The sequence below is a fragment of the Dendropsophus ebraccatus genome, chromosome 6 (genome assembly GCF_027789765.1).
Source record: "Dendropsophus ebraccatus isolate aDenEbr1 chromosome 6, aDenEbr1.pat, whole genome shotgun sequence".
NCBI classification, from domain to species: Eukaryota; Metazoa; Chordata; class Amphibia; order Anura; family Hylidae; genus Dendropsophus; species Dendropsophus ebraccatus.
Genome location: NC_091459.1, coordinates 151,259,459 through 151,285,361, shown reverse-complemented (window position 1 = coordinate 151,285,361; position 25,903 = coordinate 151,259,459). Strand labels below are relative to the sequence as shown.

The window sequence follows — 25,903 nt, the reverse complement described above, 5'->3', positions numbered from 1 at the left end:
TTAAAAAAAAAAAAAAAAAAAAAAAAAAAAAAAAATATATATATATATATATATATATATATATATATATATATATATATATATATATATATATATATATATATATATAATATATATATTATATATATCCCAGCAGATCAGTTTTTCAAAATTGGTAACAGTATTGCTTTGGTGTAAGAGCTCCCTGTACTGGGTGGGGGAGGGGCATGGTCTGCATAGCGGGGTCTACAGCTCTGTACTCTGACCCAGGAAGTCTCCCTCACCTTCCAAATCATAGCAGATCCACTTCAGGCTGGGGCTTACATCAGGGGACAGGACTGTGGGGGTAATCTCTCCATAGCTGTAACCCCTCTCTCCCCGGACAGAGAGCGCTGCATGTATGTGCCCACATCTGTCCTGCTCATTCCTTCCTGCAGTCTCTGTCAGTCCTTGTGTTTTCCATTCTCTCCATTCCTGTTATAATATGCCAGCACTCACACTCAGTTATACACACTGCTGCTATAATATGCCAGCACTCACACTCAGTTATACACACTGCTGCTATAATGTGCCAGCACTCACACTCGGCTATACACACTGCTGCTATATAAAGTCTCTGTCCTCCTTCACAGCTCTGTGACTCTCACTTCCTGATTGGTCCATGCTGAGCACACCCCCTTCCCCATTGCAGTCATGTGACCACACAGACCTCTGACAGCAGTCCTGCTTCTCTATTCTAGCCTGTTGTACTACACTACTGCATTATGGGGATCCTCCATCCTGTATCTACAACCTGCTCCTGTGTTATCAGGGTTATACAGTTACTATACATTATATACCACATGCTGCTATACTGTACAGTAACTTATATATCACATATCCAGCTGCTGTGTTATCAGGGTTATACAGTTACTATACATTATATACCACATGCTGCTATACTGTACAGTAACTTATATATCACATATCCAGCTGCTGTGTTATCAGGGTTATACAGTTACTATACATTATATACCACATGTTCATTGCTATAATGTACAGTAACTTATATATCATATCCAGCTGCTGCTGTGTTATCAGGGTTATACAGTTACTATATATTATATACCACATGCTGCTATACTGTACAGTAACTTATATATCACATATCCAGCTGTGGAACCAATTCTCTGCAGATCAGTGATTTCTTACGGGACAATTTGCTTTGGTTTAAGAGTGATTTGGATTACAAGCGCCGCCCCGAAACGGATTATACTCGTGATCCAAGGCACCACTGTGTGTGTGTATAATATATACACACACATACACAGCCCAGTATATATATATATATATATATATAATATATATATATATATATATATATATATAATATATATATATATATATATATATATCTAGTAGAGAGAGAGAGAGAGAGCGCCCTGCGTATCATTTGCTTTCCCACCACTGGTTGCACTGGTGACTCATTGTCAGGTGTCACTATCCTTACCCACCAACCCTTCTCCTATGTCACTATCCTTACCTACCAACCCTTCCCCTATGTCACTATCCTTACCTACCACCCCTTCTCCTATGTCACTATCCTTACCCACCAAGCCTTCTCCTATGTCACTATCCTCACCTACCAACCCTTCTCCTATGTCACTATCCTTACCTACCAACCCTTCTCCTGTCACTATCCTTACCTACCAACCCTTCTCCTATGTCACTATCCTTACCTACCAACCCTTCTCCTATGTCACTATCCTTACCCACCAACCCTTCTCCTATGTCACTATCCTTACCTACCTGCCCTTCTCCTATGTCACTATCCTTACCTACCTGCCCTTCTCCTATGTCACTATCCTTACCTACCTGCCCTTCTCCTATGTCACTATCCTTACCTACCAAACCTTCCCCTATGTCACTATCCTTACCCACCAACCCTTCTCCTATGTCACTATCCTTACCTACCAATCCTTCTCCTATGTCACTATCCTTACCTACCTGCCCTTCTCCTATGTCACTATCCTTACCTACCAACCCTTCTCCTATGTCACTATCCTTACCCACCAACCCTTCTCCTATGTCACTATCCTCACCTACCAACCCTTCTCCTATGTCACTATACTTACCTACCAACCCTTCTCCTATATCACTATACTTACCTACCAACCCTTCTCCTATGTCACTATCCTTACCTACCAACCCTTCTCCTATGTCACTATCCTTACCTACCAAACCTTCTCCTATGTCACTATCCTTACCTACCAACCCTTCTCCTATGTCACTATCCTTACCCACCAACCCTTCTCCTATGTCACTATCCTTACCTACCTGCCCTTCTCCTATGTCACTATTCTTACCCACCAACCCTTCTCCTGTCACTATCCTTACCTACCAACCCTTCTCCTATGTCACTATCCTTACCTACCAACCCTTCTCCTATGTCACTATACTTACCTACCAACCCTTCCCCTATGTCACTATCCTTACCCACTAAACCTGAGACTCTGGGGACCTTTTTGCATATTTCGCAGTGTTGAGCGCTTTATTCAGCAGCCAACCATGTTGTCTTTGGCTGGTCTCCCTAAAATCAATGATCTGCTTACCGTCCTCTTTCCCTCCTCTTCCTCCTTCCCGCTCTTCCTCCAGGCCGCCCTCCTCTTCCTCCTTCCCGCTCTTCCTCTAAGCCGCCCTCCTCTTCCTCCTTCCCGCTCTTCCTCTAAGCCGCCCTCCTCTTCCTCCTTCCCGCTCTTCCTCTAGGCCGCCCTCCTCTTCCTCCTTCCCGCTCTTCCTCTAGGCCGCCCTCCTCTTCCACCTACCCCCTCTTCCTCCAGGCCGCCCTCCTCTTCCTCCTTCCCGCTCTTCCTCCAGGCCGCCCTCCTCTTCCTCCTTCCCGCTCTTCCTCCAGGCCGCCCTCCTCTTCCTCCTTCCCGCTCTTCCTCCAGGCCGCCCTCCTCTTCCTCCTTCCCGCTCTTCCTCCAGGCCGCCCTCCTCTTCCTCCTTCCCGCTCTTCCTCTAGGCCGCCCTCCTCTTCCTCCTTCCCCCTCTTCCTCCAGGCCGCCCTCCTCTTCCTCCTTCCCGCTCTTCCTCTAGGCCAATCTCCTCTTCCTCCTTCCCCCTCTTCCTCCAGGCCGCCCTCCTCTTCCTCCTTCCCCCTCTTCCTCTAGGCCGCCCTCCTCTTCCTCCTTCCCTTCCTGTCTAGTGTGTGTGATAGTCTTAGTTTTCGCCTTTTCAGCTCCTTCCCCCATGGACACTGGGGATAAAGCTTTGGCCCCTGAAGACTCTCTACAAACTCCTGCAAAGATGGCAAAAAAACGCGGCCGCAAGACTAAATCTGAGATCCTTCAGGTGAAGGCGGCCCAAGAGGTGGAGGCCCAAAGCCATGTGCAGAACCAGCAGAGCGACTCCGAGAACATGGAGGTGGAGCTGACACAAAGTGGTCGTCCAAGGAGACGGGCCGCCAAAACGTGAGTCCCTGCTGAGCCCTGGAGCCCCAGTCACTGATGTGGGAGGTGTAGTCAGTATAGTTATTAGTCCCCCCTAGCTACACAAACCTGAGGGATCGGGGACCCCCCTAGCTACCCCCCCCCCCTCATATATGGGTAGAACCCCCTGGTCACATGGTGCTGTCAGTTATCGGAGAGGTTTTGGGCCTGTGTGTAGTAGTCCTCTGCTGACTGGAGGTTTCTCCTCCTCCAGGGCCTTGAAGTATTTTCAAGATATAGCAAATGAATGGGCGTCATCTCCCAAAGCGGAGAAGCCGCTGCCGGAGGAGGCCGGGAAGAAGAGGCGCAGGAAGAGGAAGGCAAACGACTCAGATGATGATGCAGATTTTGTGGTGTCAGAAGAGGTTCTGCAGCAGGAGAGAGAAGAGGTGGAAGATGAGATCCTGAGCGGGGAGGAGTCTGACGGCGACCTCAGCGTCTGCATGACCAGCGTCTTTGCCTACGGAGAGGTGAGGTGTCCGTCCTGCCTGCTGTCTGTCCTCACCGCCACAAGCTAGAGGTGGGGTCCTGACCGCCCCTGCTGGCCGCCATATTCATACTGCCATCTTATAGAAAGGAGGAGGGAGAAGCCTGGCTTTGGCTCTCTAGGAATGATGGGAGTTGTAGTCTGGGGGTCTCACATCAGTTGTTTGGCATCAGTGGTACGCCCCCCCCCCCCCCTGTGTGTGTGTGTGTGGGGCGTGCAGGGGGGACAGAGGCTTGGGGCGTGCAGGGGCCCCGGGGGGATGGAGGCTTGGGCCGTGCAGGGGCCCCGTGGGGGACGGAGGCTTGGGGCGTGCAGGGTGGACGGAGGCTTGGGGCGTGCAGGGGCCCCGGGGGCTGGAGGCTTGGGGCGTGCAGGGGCCCCGGGGGGCTGGAGGCTTGGGGCGTGCAGGGGCCCCGGGGGGACGGAGGCTTGGGGCGTGCAGGGGCCCCGGGGGGCTGGAGGCTTGGGGCGTGCAGGGGCCCCGGGGGGCTGGAGGCTTGGGGCGTGCAGGGGCCCCGGGGGGCTGGAGGCTTGGGGCGTGCAGGGGCCCCGGGGGGCTGGAGGCTTGGGGCGTGCAGGGGCCCCGGGGGGACGGAGGCTTGGGGCGTGCAGGGCAGGGCTGTGGAGTCGAAGCTAGTTTTGGTTGGAGTCGGAAAAAAATGGGGAATATATTAGTAATAGGACACTGGGCCTATTACATAAGGGTGGTCGGGGAATATATCAGTAATAGGACACTGGCCCTACTACATAAGGGTGGTCGGGGAATATATCAGTAATAGGATACTGGCCCTATTAGATAAGGGTGGTCGGGGAATATATCAGTAATAGGACACTGGGCCTATTACATAAGGGTGGTCGGGGAATATATCAGTAATAGGACACTGGCCCTATTAGATAAGGGTGGTCGGGGAATATATCAGTAATAGGACACTGGCCCTATTACATAAGGGTGGTCGGGGAATATATCAGTAATAGGACACTGGCCCTATTACATAAGGGTGGTCGGGGGGGATATATCAGCAATAGGACACTGGCCCTATTAGATAAGGGTGGTCGGGGAATATATCAGTAATATGACACTGGCCCTATTACATAAGGGGGGTCGGGGAATATATCAGTAATAGGACACTGGCCCTATTACATAAGGGTGGTCGGGGAATATATCAGTAATAGGGCCAGTGTCCTATTACTGATATATCCCCCGACCACCCTTATGTAATAGGGCCAGTGTCCTATTACTGATATATTCCCCGACCCCCCTTATGTAATAGGGCCAGTGTCCTATTACTGATATATTCCCCCGACCACCCTTATGTAATAGGGCCAGTGTCATATTACTGATATATTCCCCGACCACCCTTATCTAATAGGGCCAGTGTCCTATTGCTGATATATCCCCCCCGACCACCCTTATGTAATAGGGCCAGTGTCCTATTACTGATATATTCCCCGACCACCCTTATGTAATAGGGCCAGTGTCCTATTACTAATATATTCCCCGACCACCCTTATGTAATAGGGCCAGTGTCCTATTACTGATATATTCCCCGACCACTATTATCGAATAGGGCCAGTGTCCTATTACTGATATATTCCCCGACCACCCTTATCTAATAGGGCCAGTGTCCTATTACTGATATATTCCCCGACCACCCTTATGTAATAGGCCCAGTGTCCTATTACTGATATATTCCCCGACCACCCTTATCTAATAGGGCCAGTGTCCTATTACTGATATATTCCCCGACCACCCTTATGTAATAGGGCCAGTGTCCTATTACTGATATATTCCCCGACCACCCTTATGTAATAGAGCCAGTGTCCTATTACTGATATATTCCCCGACCACCCTTATCTAATAGGGCCAGTGTCCTATTACTGATATATTCCCCGACCACCCTTATCTAATAGGGCCAGTGTCCTATTACTGATATATTCCCCGACCACCCTTATGTAATAGGGCCAGTGTCCTAAGGGTGGTCGGGGAATATATCAGTAATAGGACACTGGCCCTATTAGATAAGGGTGGTCGGGGAATATATCAGTAATAGGACACTGGCCCTATTACATAAGGGTGGTCGGGGAATATATCAGTAATAGGACACTGGCCCTATTACATAAGGGTGGTCGGGGAATATATCAGTAATAGGACACTGGCCCTATTACATAAGGGTGGTCGGGGAATATATCAGTAATAGGACACTGGCCCTATTACATAAGGGTGGTCGGGGAATATATCAGTAATAGGATACTGGCCCTATTACATAAGGGTGGTCGGGGAATATATCAGTAATAGTACACTGGCCCTATTACATAAGGGTGGTCGGGGAATATATCAGTAATAGGACACTGGCCCTATTACATAAGGGTGGTCGGGGAATATATCAGTAATAGGACACTGGCCCTATTACATAAGGGTGGTCGGGGAATATATCAGTAATAAGACATTGGCCCTATTACATAAGGGTGGTCGGGGAATATATCAGTAATAGGACACTGGCCCTATTAGATAAGGGTGGTTGGGGAATATATCAGTAATAGGACACTGGCCCTATTACATAAGGGTGGTCGGGGGATATATCAGTAATAGGACACTGGCCCTATTACATAAGGGTGGTCGGGGAATATATCAGTAATAGGACACTGGCCCTATTAGATAAGGGTGGTCGGGAATATATCAGTAATAGGACACTGTCCCTATTACATAAGGGTGGTCGGGGAATATATCAGTAATAGGACACTGGCCCTATTACATAAGGGTGGTCGGGGAATATATCAGTAATAGGACACTGGCCCTATTAGATAAGGGTGGTCGGGGAATATATCAGTAATACGACACTGGCCCTATTACATAAGGGTGGTCGGGAATATATCAGTAATAGGACACTGGCCCTATTACATAAGGGTGGTCGGGGAATATATCAGTAATAGGACACTGGCCCTATTACATAAGGGTGGTCGGGAGAGGCTGTCGGTCACTATTTGGCAGTTTGTTCCTGAGCTGGAAGAGTCCATTGTGTGGGGGGAGGTCTGTGCTGTTCTCTTCCTGGATGCTGGATGACTGTATATGAGCAGCAGTGTAATATGGAGATATCCTGTGTAATATAGAGGAGGAGGAGACATAAGTAGTGTAGCTGTAACCTCTGACCTCAGTGCCGGGTTTTATCTCTGGGAGAAGATTGTGTGTTTTTCTTCAGTGTTCTATGGCTGCAGTAGGCTGTGTGTGTGCTATTGCGCACCCCCACAGTGACCTTCTATATCACTGTGTGACCTCTCTATATCACTATGTGTGACCTCTCTATATTACTATGTGTGACCTCTCTATATTACTATGTGTGACCCCCTCTCTATATCACTATGTGTGACCTCTCTATATCACTGTGTGACCCCCCTCTATATCACTATGTGTGACCCCTCTCTATATCACTGTGTGTGACCTCTCTATATTACTATGTGTGACCCCCTCTCTATATCACTATGTGTGACCTCTCTATATCACTATGTGTGACCTCTCTATATCACTATGTGTGACCTCTCTATATCACTATGTGTGACCTCTCTATATCACTATGTGTGACCTCTCTATATCACTGTGTGACCCCTCTCTATATCACTATGTGTGACCTCTCTCTATATCACTATGTGTGACCCCCCTCTATATCACTATGTGTGACCCCCCTCTATATCACTATGTGTGACCCCTCTCTATATCACTATGTGTGACCCCTCTCTATATCACTATGTGTGACCCCTCTCTATATCACTATGTGTGATCCCTCTCTATATCACTATGTGTGACCGCTCTCTATATCACTATGTGTGACCTCTATATCACTATGTGTGACCCCTCTCTATATCACTATGTGTGACCCCTCTCTATATCACTATGTGTGACCCCTCTCTATATCACTATGTGTGACCCCTCTCTATATCACTATGTGTGACCTCTCTATATCACATATATCTGGCAGTGTTAGTATTTCTGTGTTTCTGTGATGAATATTAGTTAGAAACATAGAAGATGTCAGCAGGAAAAGCCCCCCTGCTCCATCTGGTCTAGTTGTGAGTAGTTCAGGACATGGAGGCTGGAGACTGGCTGCACCCACTGCACACACAGGAGAAGCTGCTGTATATACAGTATATATTCCCTCAGAAGTCGCCCCAGGATCATGTAGGACATTAGGGAGAAGCTGCTGAGCCGGTGTGATAGATATCTCCCCTGGTATATGACCGGCCATTTATCACGGAGTTGGAGTCAGAGTTGGTCCTCATAAAATTTAGGAGTTTGAGTCAGAGCTGCGGCTTACCGACTCCACAGCCCTGGTGCAGGGGGCGGAGGCTTGGGGCGTGCAGGGGCCCCGGGGGGAGGGGCCAGAGGCTTGGGGCGTGCAGGGGCCCCGGGGGCCGGAGGCCTGGGGTGTGCAGGGGGGGCCGGAGGCTGGCACTGTGGGTTTGTGTGTTGCTCTCGTTGCTGACGGCCGTCCCTCTTGTCTTTCAGAAGGCCTACCCTCATGTGAGAGGCTTTGCTGAGAACGGGCTCCATAACTCCATCATGTCACCGCTGTGGAGCTCTGCGCAGATCACTCAGGAGCTGTAAGTCTCCCCACCACCACTCTGTCTATAGTGATCCCCCCCCCCTCTGTGCTATAACCATTCGGTCTCTCCTCTGTAGGCGAGAGGCCCGGTACTCAGATTGGGAATACCCCGAATGGATCCCGCATAAGGGCAGCTGGCACTTCCTGCCACACAGGTAACATGCAGAGCCCGGGGGGGGGGGGGAGCAGGACTGTGGGGGGGAAGCAGGACTGTGTGTGTGTTTTGGGGGGGGGGCAGGACTGTGTGTGTGGGGGGGGGGAAGCAGCACTGTGTGTGGGGGGGGGGGGAAGCAGGACTGTGTGTTTGAAGCAGGACTGTGTGTGTGTGTGGGGGGAAGCAGGACTGTGTGTGTGTGTGTGTGGGGGGAAGCAGGACTGTGTGTTTGAAGCAGGACTGTGTGTGTGTGTGGGGGGGAAGCAGGACTGTGTGTGTGTGTGTGTGTGGGGGGAAGCAGGACTGTGTGTGTGTGGTGGGGGGGGAAGCAGGACTGTGCGTGGGGGGGGAAGCAGGACTGTGTGTGTGTGTGGAGGGGAGGAGCAGGACTTTGCGTGTGGGGGGAAGCAGGACTGTGTGTGTGTGTGTGTGTGTGTGTGGAGGGGAGGAGCAGGACTGTGTGTGTGGGGGGGAAGCAGGACTGTGCGTGTGGGGGGAAGCAGGACTGTGTGTGTGGAGGGGAGGAGCAGGACTGTGTGTGTGGGGGGGGGGAAGCAGGACTGTGGGGGGGGAGGAGCAGGACTGTGTGTGGGTATGTGGGGGCAGCAGGACTGTGTGTGTGGGGCGCGTGGATTGCCCGCTGATCCTGGGGGGAAGGGGGGATAGGGAGTGGATTGCCCACTGATCCTGGGGGGTGAGATCCTCGCTGATCCTTGGGGGGGGGGGCAGTGGATCATCTCCCGCTGATCCTGGTTGGGGGGGGGGGATGGGGGGGGTCGATCACCCGCTGATCATGGTGAGGGGGCGGATGGGGAGTGGATTGCCCACTGATCCTGGGGGAGGGGTTGGGGGAGCGGATAGCCCCCTGATCTGTCCTGTTTTTTGGCAGTGAGGCGGCCATCTATCTCCCTCTGCAGACGACCTCCCCTCCATTCTGCATCAGAAGAGAAGGTTTAAAGGAGGACTCCGACCCCCATGTCCTTGGCAGGTGAGATTCTGACAGCAAAGCGCCCATCACTGTTACCCCAAGGATCTGTCGGCCATGCTGTGCATCACATGACACAGCTGAGTGGGGCCCAGTGTTACCATACTGTCCCAGTAGCCATCCTGTACTGGTGGTAGCCGGGGGTCATGTGATGGGCATCTATAGCTGCTTTATATTATGCATTGTATGTATTATCTACATTGTGGGTCACATGTTATCTAGTTTATATTACATGTCATATATACTGAGGGTCACGTGTCATATACTGTATACTATTGGTCACGTGGTACCTGCCGCTCCTGTAGCACACATCATATATAGCGTGTACTATTGGTCACGTTATCTGCCCCTCCTGTATCACGTGTCTATATATATAATCATTACTATTGGTCACGTGGTATCTGCCCCTCCTGTATCACATATAGCGTATACTATAGGTCACGTGGTAGGTGAACCCCATCTTTCCATTTTACGTCATGCGCCCCCCCCCCCCCCCCCCTTTACCCCCCCCTTTACTGTTTCCTGGTGGGACTCGCCGTCCGTGTTGCCAACAAAGGATGAAACGGACATGTTCAACTTTGGACGCTATCTTCCATAGCCTTGTGGTCACCCACCAATTATCCCTAGACCTCATCTCAAACCGAATTATGAAGGGGCCGTGTGGGAGGGAGGAAGACTCTGTGAAATCGGCCTTTGTGTGCTGGATAAGGAGGTTGTTTTTAGGGTGCCCCATACCACTGCCCCCCGCATGGATTATATGAATGAGCATTCACACGGACAGGATCCACAGCAGATATCAATGTAACTGGACACTACGGAACCTCTGTACCTGACATGGCCGCCCTGATGGATGAATAAGCCGCCATGGCCGGCCAGATGGATGAATAAGCCGCCATGGCCGCCCTGATGGATGAATAAGCCGCCATGGCCGGCCAGATGGATGAATAAGCCGCCATGGCCGCCCTGATGGATGAATAAGCCGCCATGGCCGCCCTGATGGATGAATAAGCCGCCATGGCCGCCCGGATGGATGAATAAGCCGCCATGTCCGGGCCTGATGGATGAATAAGCCGCCATGGCCGCCCTGATGGGTGAATAAGCTGCCATGGCCGCCCTGATGGGTGAATAAGCCGCCCTGTCCGGGCCTGATGGATGAATAAGCCGCCATGGCCGCCCTGATGGATGAATAAGCCGCCATGGCCGCCCTGATGGGTGAATAAGCCGCCATGGCCGCCCTGATGAATGAATAAGCCGCCATGGCCGGCCTGATGGATGAATAAGCCGCCCTGGCCGGCCTGAGGGGCAAGGAGCCAGACAGGGACAGTACAGAGCAGCAGGGCCCCTCAGGGCAGATGTGATGGTTACACCACCCCTGCCGCTCCCTCTTACATCTGGCGGCATTATAGTAATCTGGCCTTTAGTCTTCTGGACTTTGTGTAGACCACCGGGGGGATGTGAGTGTGGAGAGCGGAGCTCTGTTATATAAAAGACACCAAAGAGCATGACAGACCGCCAAACAGCACAGCCTCATACCATAACACGTCCTGTAGGGTCTTAGAGCCCACAAGGGGTCCGGGAGAGGGGCGTCCTACTATCTGCTGTCACCGCCTGACACCAGTCCCGTACAATCCAGAGGGAACTGGAGACCAGTACAACCCAGTGCATTAAGCCTCATAGAAATGACAGGGCTGGGAAGACCCGCCGTGCACCCCCCTGCCACCACCGCCACATGGTGCACAGGAGGGACAAAGCCGCCACTAATCTGGCATCCTAGATGTCCCGCTCCATGTCTGCCAACCACTTCCCCCATATAGCGGTGTAGTATCACTGTACTAGGAGCCGGTGCCCGCTCCATGTCTGTGAGGGTAGCCAAGTGAGATGGCCAAGGTTCAGACAACAATCACCCCCAGATATGTGCGCTCCCCGCAGCATCAGTAGATAAGGTTACCTTTTGTTTTGTGTGACTTTATGAAGCCAGACTCTTTCTAGGTATAGGATGGTTCCAGATTAGAGATAGCAGCTGCAGTTCTGCTTACACCTTAATATCACAGACACAGACAGCTGATGTACGTATCAGTAACATACGCTGGGGAAGCGCCCCCTTATTGAGTTGTTAGCTTTCATAGACATAAAGGGCCGTATTACTCATGCACAGTGTATTTAAGTATTGCAAACGTAACACGCGTCAGAGTTCCTGGAATTATCATTGTGAGCGAGAGTTCATGTCCCTTTCTTCCTTCCAGACCATCTTCCTGTCACGCTCTGAGAGCTGTGTGTATATATATATATATATATATATATATATATATATATATATATATATATATATTATAATATAATATGTGTGTGTGTGTGTGTGTAGTCCTACAGGTCACGGTGGTGACAGAAGGGAGCGCCATTGTACTGAGAGAGGAGAGCAGAGCAGACGTCCACATCAGCCGCCAGTGCTTCAGTAATCCTGACATTGGCATCACCCAGTTGCTAAGACTAGATGACGTGGCCGGGGGGACGTAGGGCTGGTCTATACATTACCTATCTGTAGGGACTAGAGGAGCCAACAAAGTGGCACTGCCGGACATGCTGGGTACCTGGCCTTGTCATACCGGTAGGGCTGGCATCCCTAAGCTCCGATCCCTGCAGGGAATGCAGCGAGGTATCACATGGCATAGCGTATACTGAGGGTCACATGTCATATATGGTGTATCCTGAGGGTCACGTGTCATATATAGCATATACTGAGGGGGTCACATGTCATGTGTAGCGTATACTGTTATTTGCCCCTCCTGTATACTGTCTGTATACTACCCGTATTACACTTGGTGTCTCGCTATCTACCGTCAGGTTCCAGTCTTTGCCCCCGCACCCTCAGCGCTTTGATGTCACCTTCTTTGTGGGGGGCCCGGTGTGGTCTCTTGATTGGTGCCCCACAATGTGGGGTTCTAATTCCTGCCAGTATGTGGCGCTCTATTCTCACCATGGAATGGACGATCGGCATCGGCTTGATGTTACACACACGGGACCGGCACTTCTACAGCTGTGGAGCCTCGGAGCCCTGAGCCCGGATAAAGGGTTTGTACATGTGAGATGGGGCCCTTCTCCCTGTGAAGGCGGGCCGGGGTTAGTGGGTGGGCCCCTTCTCCCTGTGAAGGTGGGCCGGGGTCGGTGGGCGGGCTGGGGTCAGTGGGCGGGCCCCTTCTCCCTGTGACTGCGGGTTGTCGGTGGGTGGGCGGGCCCCTTCTCCCTGTGACTGCGGGTTGTCGGTGGGTGGGCGGGCCCCTTCTCCCTGTGACTGCGGGTTGTCGGTGGGTGGGCGGGCCCCTTCTCCCTGTGACTGCGGGTTGTCGGTGGGTGGGCGGGCCCCTTCTCCCTGTGACTGCGGGTTGTCGGTGGGTGGGCGGGCCCCTTCTCCATGTGACTGCGGGTTGTCGGTGGGTGGGTGGGCCCCTTCTCCATGTGACTGCGGGTTGTCGGTGGGTGGATTGGGCCCCTTCTCCCTGTGACGACGGGCCGGGGTCGGTCGGTCGGTGGGTTGGGCCCCTTCTCCCTGTGACAGCGGGCCGGGGTCGGTCAGTGGGTGGGCCCCTTCTCCCTGTGACGGCGCGCCGGGGTCGGTCGGTGGGTGGGCCCCTTCTCCCTGTGACATACCCCAGTCATGTGTTGTGCAGGTATATGGAGGATGTAATATGGCGGCATCTCTTGCTCTTCCTCAGGGTGGAGTCGCCGGCCACCTTCTCCTATGGGTTGGCTGTAGATGACGGCTGCTTATGGGACCTGAAGTTTTGTCCTAGTGGTGGATGGGAGCCCCCCGGCGCCCTCAGGAAGGTAAGGGGGGGGGGGATGATGGCTACCTGTCTGCTGCAGGATGAGCGGTGTATAACATGGTGTGTGGCTGGCACAGGGTACGGAGATGGCACGGCTCGGTCTCCTGGCGGTGGCGTTCTCCAGTGGTCACGTACAGATCTACAGTCTACCTCATCCAGAAGCCCTGCACTCCCTGCGCAAGCACCGAGACACAGGTGGGGACAGACCGCCGCCCCCTCTATATGGGATGGCCTGTGTGTGTGTGTGTGTGTGTGTGTGTGTGTGTATATATATATATATATATATATATATATTATGGGATGGCCTGTGTGTGTGTGTGTGTGTGTATATATATATATATATATATATATATATATATATATATATATATATATATATATATATATATATATATATATATATTGTGAGATGGCCTGTGTGGGTGTATATTATTGGGATGGCCTGTGTGTGTGTATATTATTGGGATGACTATCTGGGGTATGCATTAAAGAAGGATCACTGTGAGGGATAGTGCAGGATCCTATGTGCACCTTCTGCTCCTATAATTGGGGGGGGTCACATACTTATGCCTATTCAGCCACACATATGTTTTTCTCCAGTGTGTATGGAATTCCCCATTTTCACTAAATAGCAATAAGTATGTGCCCCCTGCACGTCTCCTAGGAGCCTGCACTATCCATCCTACACATCATACATGTGTAGTTAGCACTATTCCCCCTGACCACTATCCACCCCCAGCAGGGGGAGGGCGACACGCCCACATATGCCGGCTATGCCCAGCATAACCCCACCGTCACCGTGGCCACCTCCATAAGACTTCAACCTACCGATATGTTTTATGTTAGTAGGTGAGAGCCCTAATCTAAAGGCTTCAGTAGCCGCCCCAATGTAAAAGAGTGAACCGAGATCCCCTGTCTATCCACGTGTAAAACATCCAAACGCCGCAATGAAGGAGGAGGTTATGAGGAGCCATTCTCATGTACCAAAAACAATCCACCGAATGCCGGCCTCGACAACAAATATTCCAAAACCAAATGGGCTGGGCAAGCCAATGAACCATCAACACAAGGAGGTGGTGGAACCCTTACCAACTCCTGATAAACAACCTCAAGGTATTCGAGACGACCGACACATCATTAAGTGATAATGGGGACAACGATTTATTAGATGAAAGAAGTTCACCAGGGCGTCAAAAACCAAACAAAATGCTGAAAAACTGCGCCTCGTAAGCAGAACAACACTCTGCCACAAACGCATAAAACCCTCTGCAAGAGGTGGAAAGTAACAGGACCTCTCCTATCCACTCCACCCCTAAAGATCTTCATACCCTTCAAAACCTGAAAACTAGCTACCATCGGGGAGAACCTGAACCGTCTCTGGGTATAAGACATACGACAGCTGAGTTCATGCACATCAGTGAAAGAGACTTTCCCACTCAATAACTTAGACAGAACCGATAAAACATAGACAGAATCCCCACAAGCAAGGTGACACTGACAGAATGCACACCATCGTCTTCAGGCAGCTGTGTAAGATGACCAAGAAACTTACAAATTATTCCCAGATCAAGTACCACATGGAAGACCTCCTGCTGGCGAAAACAATGGAACTAAAATCGGCATAAAGAGTCTGCTATACTTCCGCCATGCAGTGAGGATGCGTGTACCAGCTGCTCCGTACCCCACACCACTTTGAAACTATCTTATACCCGCACAACTGATGACAACGGCAAATACCTTTACCTTGGGGAGGACAGCGGTACATGAATCCTTTTGTGTCGACCATTGGCCCTAAAGGTTGGAGCAATCAAAGGTCAGAGCGGGCAAGGATGCGGAACACACGCTGCTGACTGCTGATGCCGCGGGGTCCCGTGACTAGAAACGTCTCACCAACACTCACTGATTATGAAGAAGAGAAGGACACTGAGTGGACTATAAGAAGTTTGCCACGGAGGTGGTGAAACAGATCGTCCGTGAGATCCAGGAAACGCTGGCAGCAACCATTACAGCCTCCCTAAAACCACTAACGACAGAGGTGACCAAACATGGTGGGCGCCTGGGGGTGGCAGTGTGGAGGCAGCTGAATCTTCTCTCCGACAATCGCAGGCTTTGGGACAAGGCCCAAGACCTGGAGGGCCGCTCCAGGCAAAATAATTTGAGAATTATAGGAGTGCCTGAGACCGTGACGCAGAGAGACCTGGCTAAAGTGTGTAAGTTTACCATTTCTTCATTATTGGGCATTCCTCATAGCAACAAAGTGAAGTAGGCACCCCGCTTAGGGCCCGACTTGAGAGGACAGTCCAGGGGTTTAATCCTGGTCAGCTCTGCAGCACTGCGCTCGCCCGCACCAAGTGATTGTGAGATACTTAGACTATTCTGATAGAATGGAAATTCTAAGAGCATTCCGCCACCTTACAGAGGATTTGCCTTATGAAGAGGCTAAATTGCTAATTTTCAGGGACTTTCCTGCTGAGACCACGAGGAGGCGAAAACTATTCTCGCCTATATGCACACTTCTCTTCCGGAAGCGCATTTCTTTTGCTCTTCTGTATTCACCCACAGTAGGCGTGTTCCATAATGATGGCTCCTATTCCACATTTCATACACTGGAGACTGCAATGGCAAGTTTAAAGGAGGACTTAATGGAAGTCCCGGATGCCGCTGACACTACTCTCCGATCCAGGCCGTCACAACGTACTAGGGACAGCAACAACAGGTCTCCATGGTCCCCGTCCCGCCATGAAGGTGATTGGTTTGATGCGCACTGAGACCAGGGCTTTGGTTATTTCTGGGCCCACCTGGGAGGTCCCCTTAGCCCATTGTGTTATTGTTGATGGGTTTCTCCATATAAGTAATGCATAGTTGTTCTTAATCAGTTGCAGTTAGTTCAAAGCATGTTTCTGTACTTGTATAGTTACTCAGAGCCTAAAGGCCCTATTCCACAGAACTATTATCGTCCGTATTCGGCCGATATCGGCCGCTACGGACGATAATCGTCTTGTGGAATAGAGTGCAACGATCAGCCGACATCTTTCATGTCGGCTGATCGTTGCAGTCGCTTGTTTTTCAACATGTTGAAAAACAAGCGACTGATATAGCAGCGATCTGCTGCTGGCGCTCCGTTGAATAGGAGCATCGGCAGCAGACGCTGCTATATCCTATGGGCTGCCCGGACGATCAGCGATCACCCGGGCAGCCCCCCCGCAGCTCCCCGCCGCCCCCTCCCGCACTCACCCGCTCGCTGCAGCCGCGTCGAATAGCGGCGGCAGCGAGCGGGGAACGAGGAGCAAACGAGCGCTGAGAGCGCTCGTTTGCTCCTCTAAACGACCCGTGGAATAGGCCCTTAAGGGTATGTAAAAGCATGGTGCTATAGGAGTCACGAACTGGAGAGAATGGAACGGCTGCACATCCCATCTATGGCTGATACTAATGCCGCTAGGCCTATATTAAAAATCAACACCAGAGTGTCTGTATATGAATTGATCAAGCCATATTGCCCCGTGTACCACCGCGCAGGTCCTCTGGTCCACACGGGTCCCTACGCTAACTCCACACCGTGTCGGTCAGCCTAGCGGCACTAGTATCAGCCATAGGTGTGAGGTGCAGCACTCTGTTTCTTCCCTGAACCGCATTTTGTTTCTCTCTTTTCTCCGTGTTTTGCACTCCTCCTGGTGAGACCCACATGACCGCAATTAGCAGGAGACACCTGAGTGCACATGGTTTTAATCCCTCCTGTTTTTTTCCCATTCTGTTTGCTGCAGCTATGGTGAGTGTAATACCTCATCCAGACTTGTGCTGCTTGGGGGCGACCTTCTCCGCCGGCGGTGCTGGCCGGGTTCTGGTGTGGTGTTTTTGGGTCTGGTCCTGTGGCATGGGGGTCGCAGGGCCGTCCCATGGCCCCCGTTCCCTGGCTGTGCACGCCTGCGGGGTTGGTGGCCACTGACTGGCACGGTGTGGACTTAGTGTAGGGACCCATGTGTATCAGATACCGGCACGAGGTACATGGGGCAGTATGGCTTGATCAATTCATACACAAAATTCTGATGTGTTTTTTATTTAGCCAAGCGGCACTAGTATCAGCCATAGGTGTGAGGTGCAGCACTCTGTTTCTTCCCTGAACCGCATGGTGCTATAGGAGTTCTTGTCACTGTATTAGTAAGGTCCGAAACCTAAAGCTCTCTGGATACGACTGTTAGGTGGGTTCCAGTGTAGCGGGTTTGTTTGTATGGGGGGGAGGGACCAGGCTTACCGAGGGGACATTTTTAAGTACTTTTTTAGGATGGCACATCATCAGTGGTATTTAAAATGTTGTGGTTAATATACTGGAATATTAAAGGGGTAGTGCGGCGCTAGACTTTTATTTAAATCCAGCATCACATTACAAAGTTATCACCTGTTCTGCCGTCTTCTGACACTTTTCACATGTCCCGCGTGACGTGTTGTGGGCCGTGCTGGGCTGTCCAACCCCTCTTTCCCTGCCTGCAGCTCGTCCCATAGTTCAGCCCCCCCTCTCTGACGTGCTGGCTCTGCTACCATTGGCCATCAAACAGCATCGCATGCTGTTGCCACCATCCAGTGGAATGTCAGTCATGGCGCATGCGCCGCTTTTATAGAAGCGGCAGCCTCTCCTGTATAGAATCCCAATGTGTCTCCGCTCTGTATTCACTCAATGCGATTTCTATGTAATCGCACAGAGCGAGTACAGTGTCAGACACCCTGGGATGCTTGTGCCCCAATTCACTATTCATTATACAGTACTGACACCCCGCCTGGCCAGCATTCACCCTGTCGATGTGGCTGTGGCGGGCAGTGGAAGTGGACACTAATAAATCTAAACATTGATTATAGGTGGGCGAAATATTTATAGGAGGGAAGGGGGTAGACGGGCCGGCGATCTGACGACATGACGCGTGCTGCAGCCTGGGAGTTGTAGGAAACATGCAGCACACGCCCAGCCCGCCGAGACAGGAAGTGTGGGATTTTTGAACATGAAGCGGGGAGCGGACCAGAGGATGGGAACGGCGTCTCAGGACCACAGTCAAAGCTGCACCATGTTGGTAGACAAGATAAACAAGTGTAGAGATAGTTTAGTTGTTTGGTTAAGCGCCACACTACCCCTTTAAGGGGTTCAGGTTGCCACAAAAGAGAGGGATCATGCTGCGATATCTGAAGTGTCTGAAAGCAGATGTGGTCCTACTGCAGGAGACCCACGTAGTACAGGAGGATTTCTGCCGACTGAAAAAGATGTGGGTGAAGGAGGTTTATGGATCATAAGGCGGGGGCACTGATTCTTGTCCATCGCTCTTTTCAGGGAGAAATCGTGCAGGTGTCTCATGACAGCGCTGGCAGGTTATGTAAAATGCACATTAGAATGACCTGCAAGGATATGGTTATGTATAATGTGTATGGCCCCAATGTTCTCGCTGATCGGCTCCTAGCAGACCCAGTGCATCATAAGCTGGTAGCAGGAGACTTCAATGAAGTAATGACGTTTTCAGAAGACCGCTCACATTCCCGTAGTTCCCATGATTCTTTCACCCCGCTATAGACTTTGATGCAGAAGATGTCTCTGACTGACACCTGGAGGCATCTTAACCCAGATGCCAGGGAATATACTTACCATTGGGCCCAACAGGATTCTTGGTCGAGGATTGACTGTGATGACATCCACCTCCCTTCTGCTCAGTCAGTACGCTCTCTATTGAAGAGATGGTTATCTCTGACCATGGACCTCTATCCTTCACTGTTACCACACAGCTCCCAAGGGGAAGTGCCCTTATCTGGAGATTCCCTGTGGGTCTGGCTAAAGACTATGGTTTTAAGGCCTTACTAAAAGGCTGGTGGCTAGAATGTTCCACAACCAATGCAGAACATACCTCCCAGCCTCGGTTGTTCATTGACACTGCAAAGGCAATTCTCCAAGGGAGGATAATGGCTTAAATAGTGATTCTCCAGAATAACGTAAAGGCACAACTATTACAACATAGCACTTCCCTTAGGGAAGCTTACACGTCCTTCCTGGCTACCCCCTTCTGACACAACCAGATTGGCAATGGGCTAGGGAACAGTATATGAACTATGGATGAAGATGAGAGAGGAATTGCAGCATTCCTACTATGAAGCACGGCTGTTTTACCATGGGAATAGGGCAGGGCTGCTTTTGGTGAAATTTGCCAGGGGTCCCTTTCCACACCAATCCATTACCCAGTAAGTGGATGCACATGGGGTCCCACATAGACTTCCAGCAAAAATTAATGAGATCTTGCAAGACTTTTATAAAAATCTTTAAGGAGGACACAGAAAGGCCTACCTGCCCTGATTAGTTATGCTTCTGACCTGCCAGTGCTGTCGGATGCGGATAGGGAGATATTGAACAAATCCGTTTCACTAGAGGAGATGCAGGGAGTGATATCCCAACTGAAGTCACTGAAAGCACCCGGCCCACTGCTCAATCCGGCCCACTGCTCAATCCGGCCCACTGCTCAATCCGGCCCACTGCTCAATCTGGATATTAAAATCGTATCCAAGATATTGGCTGATCGTTTGGCTATAATGGCTTCACTCATCTAATCAGTGCAGGTTGGGTTTATACAGGGACGATCAGCAGTCATAAATATCTGAAAAGTCATGTTGGACAAGATCAAGATGCGTCAAGGGGAACATCCATCCCCAGCTCTCCTGTCCATTTATGCCGAAAAACCATTTGATAATGTGAGCTAGGGATGTGTTCAAAGTGATGAGGGCAATGGTCTTCTCTGGTGCTTTTATTTCTTATGTTCAACATCTATACCACTCTCCACTGGCACAGAAAAAAAAAAGACTCCGCTCCACCAGTCACACTAGGCAGGAGCACGTTGCTCTCCGCTGGAACATGTACATACCCCAGTGTTCCTTTCTTCTTCCTTTCCCCTATTTAAGGGGACTCGCTAGGGTCCATTGTCCGTCCGTCCGTCCGTCCGTCCCCCCCCCCCCCCCAATTATTTAACCTTGTGATTGAGCCTTTGTCTAGTAAACTTCATTTAGCAACTGATTTTGAGGGAATTGCAGTGAGAGGGGAGGAACTGTGCGCCGCCCTCTTCGCGGATGATCTACTTTATTTTTTTAAACTCTGTACATAGTGTTTGGATACTGGGGGGAGTTCAGGGTGTTGTCAAGCTTTAAAGTAAATAAGGACAAAAGTGACCTTCTCCATCTGACCTCTGCACCACTACGCCCAGATTTACCCATACGGTGTGCCTCCTAGTATGTTACATATTTGGGCATAGGCAAGTTCCCTAATTCTATCTCTATCTACAAGTACAATTGGCCTAACTTGCCCCTGCCCCTCGTGGCCAGAGTGGCCCTTCTTAAAATGATTGGATTCGCAAGACTGTTGTACCCTTTTCAGAGAATCACAGCCCTTCTCAGACATCAGGATGTTTCGGTGCTTACTCCAGCCTTTTCTACATTTGGGCCTCTCAACGTCCTAGAATAGCAAGGAAAAAGTTAGTTCTTTCCAAGGAGAAAGGTGGTCTTAATATGCCTGATATCTGTTGCTACAACCTGGCTTGCCTGTTGAGGCATGGGATTGACTGGCTTAGAGGCTCGAGTAATTACTCAACTTTACCTTGGAATCCCACTTGGCCCATCCTTGGTTTATTGCATACCAAATTCATGGCACTCCCTGTGAATATTAAAAATAGCCTTTTGTTCCAGGACTCCATGAAGGTATGTCAACATAGCAAAAAGCTTATGGGTCTGAATAGCCTTGCACATCAGCATATGGCATCACCCGCAATTCCACCAAGGGCACCATAATGTCTTGTTTGCCCAATGGAGGGAGAAGGGTGTCCGGACAGCATCGGATCTGATACACATACCGACCCGTAAATATCTGACAATCTCTGAGGTACAGGCCAAATATGGACTCAGCTAGGGTAATTTTTTACCTTATCTGCTAGGTTGTGAGACCTTACCAGGGAGTTCACTTCTAACCCGCTAGCAACATATGTGACAACATCTAGCCCTACTCATCCACTGTCCTTCCTATGTATCACCTTAAAGGAACGCTGCCACTAAAGGTCTACCTCAAACTATGTTTACATTTTGGGAAGACAAACTTCCTCTTCCAGATCTGAGTGGTCAGATTTTGAGGGGATGGGGTTCTGTCAGGAGGTTATTAATCAACAATGGAGAGAGACTGTTTCCTATCATGCACCATGCTATGTACGGCTTTAGTTTCCCCATAACGGAGCTAATCCAGATAGCATTGATGTTTCTCCAAATTGCTCGGAGTACGGTACTGATCTGGTTGAGTATACTATGTTATGGGCTATGTTATTGGGTGCACCTGGGATATACTTTGCCTTAACCCAAAGATTTCAGTGAAAACACAGAAGCACCAGATGTCTCAGCAGTTCATACAGTAAGTCTGAGAGACGATTCACAGCAAATAAACCGCCTCTCTTATCCGAGTGCTGCACTAATATCCTCTCCTCCCTGAAACGTTTACCAGATTGACAACGCAGGAAAAAGTTCCAGCAGGGTGATATTTTTGACGGCCCCATTCTCTACCCAAGGGCTGTGCCGGGGTTCAGCACACCAGTGCCCGTTCTGAAACGCACCAAGACCATATGCTCCAGCAGCTTTCGTAATCGGACCCATCCACAGACTGTTCTTACTACACGACCCAAGGCGCCCCCATCCACACTACCCCACCGTTAAAAACCAGTAACAATCTCCGCCCCAAGGACAGGGCCTCCTTTACACTAACCGTTCACCTAATCTGAGGCTCAGGCCCCTGGTAGTTGCATACAAGCGTCTGGAAAATATTTTCGCCATAGATATAACTGACTGCAAACACTTACCCAGCAAGCACTGCATCTCATCTAAGGTTGCCTCCTTTTTCGACAACACGGACACCAACAGCGAACAAATTTTAGCAATTTTCTCATTTGGCAAACGGAATTCCCGTCCTTTGGGAACGACATGGTGAATGAAAGTGGATGGACCTCTAGTACACTGCTTGTTTTTTACAGGAATTGGCCAGGATGCCAGGGCTGTGGGTGTTTTTTTTTAATTTTTTATCTTCTTCTTTCTTCGGTGCGGGTCCATTCTCTAGCATCGGGCCGGTATGAAGCACAGGAGGCGGGTGGGCCGTCCGTCCGGCCCCCTCTGTGGCGGCTCCATTGGCTTAGTTTAAAAAAGGCCTGCTGCATCGGCATCTTGCGCGCCGGTCTATTCATGTAAAAAAAAAACAAAAAAAAACAGTGTACAGGGGACAGCTGGACGCCGGGTACAATGGGTGAGAATACTGAGGACAAGTCTCATAAACGTAGGTGTACCAAAGGGTAAGAGTCATCTACTTAGTATATGGCTAGAACAACGCTCCTGGGGGTGGGAGGTGGTATATACACTCACCGACCACTTTATTAGGTACACCATGCTAGTAACGGGTGGTCTTCTGCTGCTGTAGCCCATCTGCCTCAAAGTTGGCCGTACTGTGCGTTCCGAGATGCTCTTCTGCCTACCTTGGTTGTAACGGTTGGCTATTTGAGTCACTGTTGCCTTTCTATCAGCTGGAACCAGTCTGCCCATTCTCCTCTGACCTCTGGCATCAACAAGGCATTTCCGCCCACAGAACGGCCGCTCACTGGATGGTTTTTCTTTTTCGGACCATTCTCTGTAAACCCTAGAGATGGTTGTGCGTGAAAATCCCAGTAGATCAGCAGTTTCTGAAATACTCAGACCAGCCCTTCTGGCACCAACAACCATGCCACGTTCAAAGGCACCAAATCACCTTTCTTCCCCATACTGATGCTCGGTTTGAACTGCAGGAGATTGTCTTGACCATGTCTACATGCCTAAATGCACGTAGTTGCCGCCATGTGATTGGCTGATTAGAAATTAAGTGGTAACGTGCAGTTGGACAGGTGTACCTAATAAAGTAGCCGGTGAGTGTATATGTGTGTGTATACATATGTGTGTGTATGTAAATGTATATTGTGTGTGTGTGTATGTATGTATATATATATATATATAATATATATATATATATATATATATATATATATATATATATATATATATATATATATATATATATATATATATATTATTATAAATTTTTGTTTAATATACTAATTTTATTGTTTCATACAATTATCACAGATGTGTTGGTAAATCCTTGTCTCCTTCATGTTGGCGGGATGCGACCCCCCCTCCCCCATCCTTGCTATTATCCGTCTGCAGATGGTCATTACATGGCTGAGCGGCTGCAGTATGGTGACATTAACCCTTGTGTGCCTGCACCCTGCTGACCCCCTGGAGCTCCCACAGTGTCACTGGATGAGGGGTATATACTATATACCACAGTGTCACTGGATGAGGGGTGTATACTATATACCACAGTGTCACTGGATGAGGAGTATATACTATATACCAGAGGGTCACTGGATGAGGTGTAGCGTCTGTGAGTATATAGCCCCCCCCCCCCCCCCCCCTGGGAGTCATTACCCGCTCGCTTATCTCCCATCATTGACGCCCCCCCTCCTATTTGCTGTATACAGGGGAGGATGGGGCCTGTCTGCCCTCTGTATACTTCACTCCGGTCCCTTTGTGTGGCCGGTCTATCCCTGACCTGTCTAGTGTATAAGAGGAGGAAGGAAACCGAGACCCATCTATCACTGTCTCCTCCTCCTCTTATCTCCCCCGCACAGATGTACAGACGACCTGAGGGGGGGTAATAGCCGCAGTATATTATGGAACATGATGGTTAGGGATGGCTGCTCTCTATAGGGGACACGGCGCTCTCCTAGGAGGATGGCCGCTCTCTATAGGGGACACGGCGCTCTCCTAGGAGGATGGCCGCTCTCTATAGGGGGCAAAGTGCTCTCCTAGGAGGGATGGCTGCTCTCTATAGCGGACACAGCGCTCTCCTAGGGGGATGGCTGCTCTCTATAGGGGACACGGCGCTCTCCTAGGAGGATGGCTGCTCTCTATAGCAGACACTGTGCTCTCCTAGGAGGATGGCTGCTCTCTATAGGGGACACGGCGCTCTCCTAGGAGGATGGCCGCTCTCTATAGGGGGCACAGTGCTCTCCTAGGAGGATGGCCGCTCTCTATAGGGGACACGGCGCTTTCCTAGGAGGATGGCCGCTCTCTATAGGGGGCAAAGTGCTCTCCTAGGAGGATGGCCGCTCTCTATAGGGGACATGGCGCTGTCCTAGATGAGATGGCTGGCACCTATAGTTTAGTCAATGACATACGCCGTCAGTATTTGCACTAAACGTTTTGTTTTGCTCTTCTGCAGATCCACGGGAGCCAACAATCTGTAAGGTAAGTACCATGTATAAGGAATATGTCTAGCACAGCATAGTGAGTATAGAGGATATCCTCTCCTGCATATAGCCAGCGTGGTGTGTGTATAGAGGATATCCTCTCCTGTATATAGCCAGCATGGTGTGAGTGTGTGTGTATAGAGGATATCCTCTCCTGTATATAGCCAGCATGGTGTGAGTGTATAGAGGATATCCTCTCCTGTATATAGCCAGCATTGTGTGAGTGTATAGGGGATATCCTCTCCTGTATATAGCCAGCATGGTGTGAGTGTATAGGGGATATCCTCTCCTGTATATAGCCAGCATGGTGTGAGTGTATAGAGGATATCCTCTCCTGTATATAGCCAGCATGGTGTGAGTGTATAGGGGATATCCTCTCCTGTATATAGCCAGCATGGTGTGAGTGTATAGGGGATATCCTCTCCTGTATATAGCCAGCATGGTGTGAGTGTATAGGGGATATCCTCTCCTGTATATAGCCAGCATGGTGTGAGTGTATAGGGGATATCCTCTCCTGTATATAGCCAGCATGGTGTGAGTGTATAGGGGATATCCTCTCCTGTATATAGCCAGCATGGTGTGAGTGTATAGGGGATATCCCCTCCCCTGTATCTAGCCAGCATGGTGTGAGTGTGTGTATAGAGGATATCCTCTCCTGTATATAGCCAGCATGGTGTGAGTGTATAGAGGATATCCTCTCCTGTATATAGCTAGCATGGTGTGAGTGTATAGGGGATATCCTCTCCTGTATATAGCCAGCATGGTGTGAGTGTATAGAGGATATCCTCTCCTGTATATAGCCAGCATGGTGTGAGTGTATAGAGGATATCCTCTCCTGTATATAGCCAGCATGGTGTGAGTGTATAGAGGATATCCTCTCCTGTATATAGCCAGCATGGTGTGTATAGAGGATATCCTCTCCTGTATATAGCCAGCATGGTGTGTATAGAGGATATCCTCTCCTGCATATAGCCAGCATGGTGTGTATAGAGGATATCCCCTCCCCTGTATCTAGCCAGCATGGTGTGAGTGTGTGTATAGAGCATATCCTCTCCTGTATATAGCCAGCATGGTGTGAGTGTATAGGGGATATC

The 25,903-nt window shown here is 50.1% G+C and overlaps 1 protein-coding gene across 4 annotated transcripts in view; it reads left to right on the top strand.

Annotated features, from left to right (window-relative positions):
* Window positions 1-25,903, top strand: part of GTF3C2 (general transcription factor IIIC subunit 2) — a 41,288-nt gene that overhangs the window by 8,032 nt on the left and 7,353 nt on the right. For all 4 annotated transcript variants that reach the window (XM_069973280.1, XM_069973279.1, XM_069973281.1 and 1 more), the window contains exons 4-12: window positions 3,200-3,431; window positions 3,664-3,919; window positions 8,435-8,529; window positions 8,609-8,686; window positions 9,575-9,673; window positions 12,512-12,739; window positions 13,381-13,492; window positions 13,569-13,686; window positions 24,782-24,807. In XM_069973280.1, the coding sequence (XP_069829381.1) occupies window positions 3,200-3,431; window positions 3,664-3,919; window positions 8,435-8,529; window positions 8,609-8,686; window positions 9,575-9,673; window positions 12,512-12,739; window positions 13,381-13,492; window positions 13,569-13,686; window positions 24,782-24,807 (1,244 nt within the window). The remainder of the gene's footprint in view (window positions 1-3,199; window positions 3,432-3,663; window positions 3,920-8,434; window positions 8,530-8,608; window positions 8,687-9,574; window positions 9,674-12,511; window positions 12,740-13,380; window positions 13,493-13,568; window positions 13,687-24,781; window positions 24,808-25,903) is intronic.